Source organism: Penaeus chinensis, chromosome 17, assembly GCF_019202785.1.
Source record: "Penaeus chinensis breed Huanghai No. 1 chromosome 17, ASM1920278v2, whole genome shotgun sequence".
NCBI classification, from domain to species: Eukaryota; Metazoa; Arthropoda; class Malacostraca; order Decapoda; family Penaeidae; genus Penaeus; species Penaeus chinensis.
Window position 1 is genome coordinate 5015989 of NC_061835.1, and position 10646 is coordinate 5026634.

Genomic DNA, 10646 nt, shown 5'->3' on the forward strand with positions numbered 1-10646 from the left:
TAGTGGCTGTCATGTCCTAGTTCTGATCACTTTTTATGGTTTCCATCAAGGTCCTTTTAGGACATCCAGAGCCTTTTGTATAGATGACTTCTCTTGATATGTTTATGCCATCACAATCTCTTGCCTCTGTTTAGGGGTTCCATATTAGAGATACAAAGCATATCCAGGAGGCTCTGTGAGTTGGTTTGCTAGTCATTTTTTGTGTTATGCACCCATAGTGTCAATGCCATTTATTTAGCAGAATCTTAGCAAAGCTTTAGTGACTGCTCAGGTTTCATTACCACACAGCATGATGCTCTACACATATGTTTGGTCCTCTGGTCATGAGTAATAATGTTCTGGTGTTCAGTATAGGTATGAGTTCCCTGAAATTTCCACATGCTGGTTCTGGTGACTGAGGTTAACTCACATCCTCTGCCATGCTAGTACTTATCATATCTCCCAGATAACATGTTCACTAGCTCTAGATCACTCCTTTCTACTCATACTTGGTGGGTCTTCCATCAGTGAGTTAAGCTTCCCCACTGTTTCATTTTCATTTGAAGCCAGGGGTCAGTGTGCTGTAGATATTTTTTTCTCCAGATCTTATTGATACCTTCTCTTTCCACTAGAGATATCCTGAGCCTTTGAGTGTGTGTTAGGGTCTGGATTGATAGTTTTAATCTGAGGCCCGGGGTAATGGGAATGTCTTGTCATGAGCTATTGTTGCCGAGTGGCAGGCGATATGGACATCTCACTGTGAGTGCACAAAGCTCTTGGAGGGAGATTAGACTCTATGTAATGCTCTTGCATTATTGCCACCAGTAAATAAGGGTGAAATTTAGTATTCCAGCTCCAGGGAGAACACTATTTCCAATTCCTGATCTCCTTGACTAGCAGTCCAGAATGTGTTATTGAAAATTGAATGTTACAAATATATGGACTCTGCTCTATGAAAACAGTCTATTACCATCCTGATAAAGCATAACAAATGACAAATATAGACCTCAGAAAATGGTAAAACAGCGAAAAATGCATGTACAGAATAAGAGCTAATAGCATTGTAAACAGAAGGCAAGAAATCTTGATAGCACACATGAGTGTTTGTCTGGGCTAGGTGTACAAACCACACACCCAGGAGAGTCACCACTCAAGTAAGCCTAATATCTAGATTTTGGGCAACAACTCCTAGCAAGCTGTGGACCATATTATTAGGATTTGTGAGAGGACATGACAGAATTATAAGAGAATGTGGAAGAAAAGTGTTAAATGGAAGAGAATGAAGGATATAAATATCCAATATATGTGGCATGGCCAAAAAAATTAGCATTTTTATAGTGAAATGTAACTGAGTGAGCTTCATATGCATTTGAAAGACTTAAATTAGATTAATTTTCTTTCTCTTTATATACCCAAATGAAATGATAATCTGGACATCTCATTTGAGTGCAGTTAATTTGACATTGCCAATAGTAATGCTATAAATTCCTTTCTTTTTGAGAGTTTTTTATTGTTACTGATATATTCAAAGGCTTTTAATAGAATAAATTATATCAGGGCACCTCAGATGATAATGCAGGACTTTGGACATCTTCCACTAGATATAGGCAATGACTTGGTGGTATAGAGGATTTGTATTGAGTATCAAAGCTTGTATTACCTGGAGCTGAGAGTTTTCTTTTCTTTTCTTTTTTTTTTCCTTTTCAAGTATTTTTAACAGAAAATTATTATATCAAACTCATTAGACATTTGGTTAAGTGATACAACTTCTATAGTACTGATGTATCTTGCCTAATATATGTACAAATATATGAAGACCATGACCTATAACACCTAAGAACTGTTGTCTGTGCCCCCAGCTGCAATTTAGACCTGATTCTTCAATCAGGTCTTGAAGAATCAACAACTTTTAGTAGCTTGCATTTCAGAAAATGTAAATTTCATTGTCATTTGTCAGATACATATATGATAGAATTTTGATTATATAAAATTATGTTTGTATAAAAATTATTAAATTATGTAAAGTTAAAAAGCTATCACAGTTGCCCCATTGGCATTAATTAAAATATACATGTAGATAAAATGTACATACAACAGCAAAAGCAATTTTTATCATAGAAAACAATAGAATATGCATTTAGATGTGTTCAGTATCTCAATATATAAAAAGTAAAAATTCGGTGATAGAGCAGGAGCTAACTCTGTGATAAATAATAGCATTGTGTTTGAAGGGGGAATGTGGGAAAGGAAACGATTGGGTGTTTGGCTGGATGTACCAGAATTATTAGTCCACTTTAGCTACATTTCATTCACAAGAAGAAAGAGGAAGGAAAACGTGGTTGTGATCAGCTGAGGGAGAGGAGGGCCTAGAAGTGGAATGGGGGTATTGGATTAATGTCATGCATATGGCTGGAAGAAACTTGGCAAACAGTACCAGCTATATTAGTGGGGACTTTATAAGTGTCATTAGTAACAAAAAAGTCACAGGAAAAAAGTGCACTAGCTACTGATAGGCCTTATAAAATCATGGCAAATAGTGAAGCCTACACGTTATGGAGAAAGCCACGATTGTGACTAAGATATTATAGTGGTTAAATATTTGTAACAATATAAATAGTAACTCATAGTGAATTAAAAGAATAAGTAATTGATTGATTTTTATATGTTAGTATTTTGGAGAAAGGCATGTTATAAATATTCTAAAATGATGAGTTCTAAATTATATTCATTTTCTTTTATGAATATAGTATGACTGAAATTATTATATTGTAGACAACTACATAAGTAAGGTGCTCTCTCTTCTAGTCTCATGGTAATTTATTATCAGAATCACTACTGCAGTTCACATGGCTTTATTTGCAATATTTTTTTTTTCATCATGTGACTTTATGCTTTCATATGATCTTCCCCTCCAACCCCATGCCCATTGTTGAGGGGGGGGGGTGCTTAGGAGACAGAGACTGAGGTCCAGTGACGGGATTACCTCTTCCTCAGCCCTTAGCCCTCACCTTGACTGATTTTGCAGTCTTCTCTTCTTCCCTCTCCTTTTCATTTTCTTCTCATCCTTTTCTGCTATCCACTTCCTAAAGGGTAACAGCAGTGTTGAAAAGATAATAGGCTGCCTATGTGCCAGTCATGAACAGCCTAGGGGAGCTGTTAGCTCAGTATTTGCCTGTTTAGTTGTCAAACCTTTACCCCTCAAGGGGACCCTGAAGGGTGGACCATTTCTCTCCCCTACATACTCCAGGCTTCCCATGGCCAGTAATGAAGATTTTGTACCTTTATTAGAGGCAATGAGGCTTGCCCCTTTATCAACTAGTTCCACTGATTTTAATTCCCCCAGTTCTCTAACCCCAGGCTCTCCTTAGACCACACTTCTGAACACTACTACTACCCCCTCCTCAATGCCTACTGTCTACTCCTTCCACAAGTCCACACTCTACTACTACCTCCATCTGTACAAACTTTTTGACTACTCTGTTTAGCCCAGCCAGATGGGATCATTTTCTTATTTACTCTGACAACACTCTCCTCTTTCCTCCCTAAATACTTGTACTGGAACTGCCTCCATTTCCCCAGCAGATTGCCCTGTCTACAACAAGGATTAGTCAGACTATGGAGAAGACTTATTCACCTGCTTACTTGATGCATTATCAGTACAATGCTACACCATTCCCCCTAGAAGCTGCCATAAGTCCTCCACCAATATTGCCAAGAGTACTTTCCATAGACATGACCATCCCATAATGTTTATATTGGGGGAGAGGCCCTCCCTGTCTGACCATATCAACCTCCTCCTGTCATGTCAAAATTGATGGTGTCTGCCAAACACTGCCAATCCACAGTTCAATGGCCTCAGTGAGCCCAACCTGATCAAACAGGTCTTCACAGTTGTGCACATGTCTCATTGTTGTGGCTCCCATAATGTATTTTATAGGGGCTGCCCTTCTTTTAAGTTTGAATCTGAGGTGGCAATTCTCAGATTCAAACTTGGCTTCACTATGCATGAGGCCAGAGAGGAAGCACACACACAAGGTTTTTCTCCTACTCCCTACTCCAGTACTGTCCTTTGCTCTGCCCCTCCATCTCCCTCCCAAGATATTTCTACATCCTCTCCAGTATCTTTTCCTCATCCTACTTCTACCCCCTCCCTCTCCCAGTCAAATTCTTTTGCCATTCTAAATCCAGATTCCCCAATCTCTACCACTATTCTAAATCCAGACTCCAATCTATACTTCCCAGGTACCTATCTCTCCTCCTCGCTCACCTTATCGCATAAGACAAGCTCAACATTCCACCCCATCTTCCACATCCTCTCCTATATCAACCTCTTTCTCCACCACTCAAACGTCTGTCCTCTTCTCTCCCCCTCATAAGAAAACCTTTGTGTCTCGGACATTCCAAACCAAGTCCTATTCAGAAACTCTAGAGCACATTCAGAACTATCTAGTCATGACCTAAGATAACATGGCTACACCTCATCCTCCACTCTCTCTGCTCCCATTCTCTCTACACTCAAAGTGACTGCCAACATTCATCCTCTTCCTCACATTCCCCCTACACATCCCATTCCCTCCCTGCTTCCCTTTCCTTAGATTCTCTCCCTTCTGACATTTCTCTTGAAACTTCTTTGATTTAATCACCCCTAAACCCTCCTTTCTCCTTTTGCTAATTGCTACCTTACCTTATGGACATCCTTGAAGATCCCACACTTTTTCCTTTGACAACTTTGATCTAATCACCCTAATTAATCCCTACTGTACCCCTTTACTTACCCCTCTAAACCCTCACCCCTCTTTGCCCCTTTTAATGCCATAATATCCTGAACTGCTATATGACTTGTGATGTGTAGCACATTTAATCATCAACTAACCTTCCCTCTTGACCCTTTTCATTACTGCACCTTTCCAAAATGCTCTATAACCTTTGATATCTAGCAAATTGATTTTGCTTCGTAATCATTAACCATTAACCATATCATATGATCTAGTGTTTAGTATAAAATCATCAAGGAGTGATATCAACATAAACACATACATAGCTTCATTCAGTAGCAAGTGGAGAAATAGATTCTTTAGAGATGAACTAGGTAAATCCATATAGTATTAAACCTCACTATTTCAGTCAGCTATATTATCAAACATGTATATCAATTGGTAGTAGAAACTTTAGGATATCTGAATGCAAGAAATTTATAATGTAGTTTAGTCATGAGTTCAGCTGTTGGTGAGAACAATAGGTGGTCTGTGCCTGAGGATCCAAGAAATCTACAGAAGCTAAAACAAATAAATAGTTTCAGATTTAAACCTGTATATCTTTAAGGTAGTTTGTAAAAAAGCAAATGTAATCAAATCTATATTTGAAAACCTTTTAATCCATTCATGACATGGCAGAAAATCTCACACTTTGTAACACTTATTCTCATGATTTAATTTCCCATATGTTGGGATGAAGCCCACATAACCAACCACGAATTAGACAGTAGGCCAGGTGTGAAACAGTTAATGTTAATCACATTCAGAAAAATGTTAAGGGGACGTTTAGAGAAAACATAATGAATAGTTGTTGTAAGGATATGTATGTATATGAATTCTTATATTCCACATTACCAGTTTGAAAAAGATTTCACTTAGTTAACTGAATTTTGTGTCATGAAAAAAGCTTGGTACTTATAATGTCGTGAGACAGGTAAATGGAAGAATATAAGAGTAGGAAAAGGCAATGTGTGGTGACTTAGTAGACTAGTGAAGCTCAGAAAATATAAGATATTTTCTTTTCAGGAAATACAGAATTTAAAAATATATATCAAATCCAATGATAAAATATAACTTGATGATGTAAAATGCTACATATATATAAAAAATAATAGAAAGTAAAAGTATAGGAGGATAACATTAAAAAGCAGGACAAGGAACTCAGTAAAGTCCCCACAAACACCAAGAAAGATGGTGCATTCCAGGAAAAGAAGAGCAAGTGCCAATCAAGGGAAACAAATTTACATGAGGTGTGTTGTCAGGGGAACAAATAGAGAAGTTCTATTGGCAAAACATTGAAAGAAAAAAGAGCATTGAATTGATATTAAGGTGTCAGAAATTCTTCCTCAGGTGGAAACCTGTGAAGACAACCTCACTAAATGAACAATTATTTTGATCTATGCAACTGCTATCATCAAAAACTCATTTTTATCAATGTAGATAATTTCTCCTTGTGATTTTATTCAGGTATTGCACAGACATGGTTTTTCATATCCCATACTAGGGTATGGACCAGCAATAGGCTTCTTAGTCCTTCAGACTGGTATGGAGTTTGATTTATTGCTAGTGTATCTAACACACAGACTTCTGGTTTCCAGGAACTTTCAAGTCATCATCATAGTGAGAGTGAGCATCGCAGCAGTCAGTCAGTTTATATCTAACACACAGACTTCTGGTTTCCAGGAACTTTCAAGTCATCATCATAGTGAGAGTGAGCATCGCAGCAGTCAGTCAGTTTATATCTAACACACAGACTTCTGGTTTCCAGGAACTTTCAAGTCATCATCATAGTGAGAGTGAGCATCGCAGCAGTCAGTCAGTTTATATCTAACACACAGACTTCTGGTTTCCAGGAACTTTCAAGTCATCATCATAGTGAGAGTGAGCATCGCAGCAGTCAGTCAGTTTATATCTAACACACAGACTTCTGGTTTCCAGGAACTTTCAAGTCATCATCATAGTGAGAGTGAGCATCGCAGCAGTCAGTCAGTTTATATCTAACACACAGACTTCTGGTTTCCAGGAACTTTCAAGTCATCATCATAGTGAGAGTGAGCATCGCAGCAGTCAGTCAGTTTATATCTAACACACAGACTTCTGGTTTCCAGGAACTTTCAAGTCATCATCATAGTGAGAGTGAGCATCGCAGCAGTCAGTCAGTTTATATCTAACACACAGACTTCTGGTTTCCAGGAACTTTCAAGTCATCATCATAGTGAGAGTGAGCATCGCAGCAGTCAGTCAGTTTATATCTAACACACAGACTTCTGGTTTCCAGGAACTTTCAAGTCATCATCATAGTGAGAGTGAGCATCGCAGCAGTCAGTCAGTTTATATCTAACACACAGACTTCTGGTTTCCAGGAACTTTCAAGTCATCATCATAGTGAGAGTGAGCATCGCAGCAGTCAGTCAGTTTATATCTAACACACAGACTTCTGGTTTCCAGGAACTTTCAAGTCATCATCATAGTGAGAGTGAGCATCGCAGCAGTCAGTCAGTTTATATCTAACACACAGACTTCTGGTTTCCAGGAACTTTCAAGTCATCATCATAGTGAGAGTGAGCATCGCAGCAGTCAGTCAGTTTATATCTAACACACAGACTTCTGGTTTCCAGGAACTTTCAAGTCATCATCATAGTGAGAGTGAGCATCGCAGCAGTCAGTCAGTTTATATCTAACACACAGACTTCTGGTTTCCAGGAACTTTCAAGTCATCATCATAGTGAGAGTGAGCATCGCAGCAGTCAGTCAGTTTATATCTAACACACAGACTTCTGGTTTCCAGGAACTTTCAAGTCATCATCATAGTGAGAGTGAGCATCGCAGCAGTCAGTCAGTTTATATCTAACACACAGACTTCTGGTTTCCAGGAACTTTCAAGTCATCATCATAGTGAGAGTGAGCATCGCAGCAGTCAGTCAGTTTATATCTAACACACAGACTTCTGGTTTCCAGGAACTTTCAAGTCATCATCATAGTGAGAGTGAGCATCGCAGCAGTCAGTCAGTTTATATCTAACACACAGACTTCTGGTTTCCAGGAACTTTCAAGTCATCATCATAGTGAGAGTGAGCATCGCAGCAGTCAGTCATCTTTCCAAGCCCAACTTACTCGAGCTCATTCAGAAAATGCTTCCTTGCGTGAACAGATAACTACACTGAAAAACAGGCACAAGGTTTGAGTTTCAAACTTTTATGTTAGAAACTGGATGTGACACATAACTGACACCTTTTTTTCATATAACTTAGCCTGCTTCATTTATTATTCTTGTTCCACTTACTAAATCCAGGAAGAACTAGATCAGCTCAGAACAGCCTTAGGAAGTAGCAATAGCAAGGTAAAAGAATTGGAGAGACAGCAGAGGAACATGAGTGCTTTGGTTAAGAAGCAGGACAAGCTCATTGGAGTTATTAATGAGCAGAAAGTAAGTTCTCAGAAATATGATAATTTTACCTCAATTTTTAAGTTTGAACTATAGAGCATTGAGATTCATGCTTTGCTTCTAAGCATAGCAAGTTATTCTAAAGTAGTGTAGAGAAGTGTTACATGTTTTATATATAATGCAATAAATCCCAACGTACTTTTCAGAACAATTTAGCAGCAGCCAAAGCAGCAGCAGGGCTAGAGGAGAAATTTTTAAACATCATCACACCACTACAGCCTCCATAGATTTTACTTTGTAATATATTTATAAGAAAGAAGAGGGACATAATCAGTTCATAGTGCCTTTGTCTTCTGTAGAATCTTCTTTTACCCCATTTTTCTGGAATGAGAACAGCTAAGACAGACTGAATAGGCTAGGGTTTTATTCCTGCTTTCTTCTGTTTCTCGGAACTGAACTAGATAGCAATCTCCACTTCTTCTCTTCTTTTTCTTTCTTTCTTTCTTTCTTCAAAAGCAAAACAAAGATTATCCTTAATTCATTATAACTTTAGAAATATCTTGCCTTGGTGACTATCGTTGTACCCATTCAATGACTGTAAGTTTTGCTTTGAATCTAAATATGATAATTGAAAAGAACAGAATATATCAACAACTTAGCTGTATCTATGTTTCATAGACTAAGAAAACTTAGTCTGGGACCTCCTGAATAGCAACAAAAAGTTGCAGAAATTTTCAATAAAGAAAATAAATATGGTCTCCCCAATGTTGATGAATGGCATTATATAAATATAATTATATCACTTTATTGTGAGGATGTTGGATGAAAAAGCTTCTTCTTCTTCTTCTTCTTCTTCTTCTTCTTCTTCTTCTTCTTCTTCTTCTTCTTCTTCTTCTTCTTCTTCTTCTTCTTCTTCTTCTTCTTCTTCTTCTTCTTCTTCTTTGTTTCTTCTTCTTCTCTCTCTCTCTCTCTCTCTCTCTCTCTCTCTCTCTCTCTCTCTCTCTCTCTCTCTCTCTCTCTCTCTCTCTCTCTCTCTCTCTCTCTCTCTCTCTCTCTCTCTCCCCCCCCCCCCCCCTCTCCCCCAACAATATATATTTTTTTATCATCAGTAGAATAAATTGACACCTGTGAGTTCATTTATTTGAAAGTGTAAGCTCATCTATACAATTAAGCAGTGATTTTAGACTCTGTCCATCATAATGCATTATATGAAGGCACACTTTCACTGTCTATACAGAATTCAATCAAATATGAGTTGGAGTGAGAGTAGGTGCCTGATGGGGCCATGTCTGGTAAGATAATCATGGCTTGTAACAAGAAGGATCGCATGTCTAGACTGGTGACCACTGTGTGGGAGACATAAAGTTTATAATTACTTTGGTCAATATCCAAGTAACTAACAGTAATACCCCCTAGAGTCCACATGTAACTTTCTTACACTATTGGTCATAGTCTGGTGAATTAGCCTAAGATTTACCTGCAAATACAAGTAACAAGCCTGTGCCTGTAAATACTGCTCAGTCAGACTTAAACTGTGTAGTATTGCAATAGTAGTGCTTTTGTTTATACAGTCTCTTGCAATCCCCTGAATGCTAAAAGTGTGACATTCAAAACCACAGATTCCAACATGCTATATTACCCTATAAAATACAATAAAAGTTTTTTCGTGATAGGCTTTCATGATAGTTATCACAACATACTTGCTTTCAAAGTCAATATACTTAGAATAAGCTATATATTGAATATATTGTTTAATGTACAATATTCAGTAAGTACATTGATATTTTTTGCATTCAATATAATCTAGAATATGGATAATTGTTCTCACAAACTTAGGCACATATGCCAAGTCAGTTTTTGTTATTGTTTTATGCTCATCCTGTTCCTGTTTACTATTCAGCCTAAACTTCCACATCTTAAAGAGGTATAAGACCACTAAGACACACTTATCAAATTAGGACAGAGCTTTGCAAAGATTTAAATTGTTTGTGTCCAATTCCAACTTTCATGTAGGAAATGACAACTTACTGTCGCTCTTTATAGACTTGTATCACAAGCAGTCATATCTCTATAAGAGAAATATGAAAACTTATGACACATTGACACCTACTCTACAGGCAGCACATACACAAATGCCAATATTCTTTCAAACCATTACAGACACTTCCACTTGTTGTGGGGGAGGGCTTAGAAGAACAGAGACTAGGTCCCAATGCTGGGGATCACCCCCTACCTTGGGCCTCAGTTCTCAACTCAGCTAATTTTGCATTGTCTTTTCTTCTTCTCCTTTCCATTTCCTTCCCTTCCCTTCAGTGTGAGAGCTGTGTTGAAAAGATGAAAGGCTGACTTTGTGCCAGTCATGAATGGCCTGAGGGACCCATGGGCACTATTCTCCTGTTTAGTTGTCTAACCCTTACCCCTCAAGGGGACCCTGAGGGGTGGACTATTTCTCTCCCTACCATACCATGCTTACCATGACCAGTTCTGAAGATTTTGTATCCCTATTAGGGGAAATGAGGCATGCCCCT

General features: G+C 38.1%; 1 protein-coding gene across 2 annotated transcripts in view; it reads left to right on the plus strand.

The window, feature by feature from the left end:
- Positions 1-8454, plus strand: part of LOC125034209 (myosin-11-like) — a 14776-nt gene extending 6322 nt beyond the window's left edge. For both annotated transcript variants that reach the window (XM_047625913.1, XM_047625912.1), the window contains exons 5-7: positions 7777-7911; positions 8026-8160; positions 8325-8454. In XM_047625913.1, the coding sequence (XP_047481869.1) occupies positions 7777-7911; positions 8026-8160; positions 8325-8405 (351 nt within the window). In that variant the 3' untranslated portion in view covers positions 8406-8454. The remainder of the gene's footprint in view (positions 1-7776; positions 7912-8025; positions 8161-8324) is intronic.
- Positions 8455-10646: the final 2192 nt, after the last annotated feature.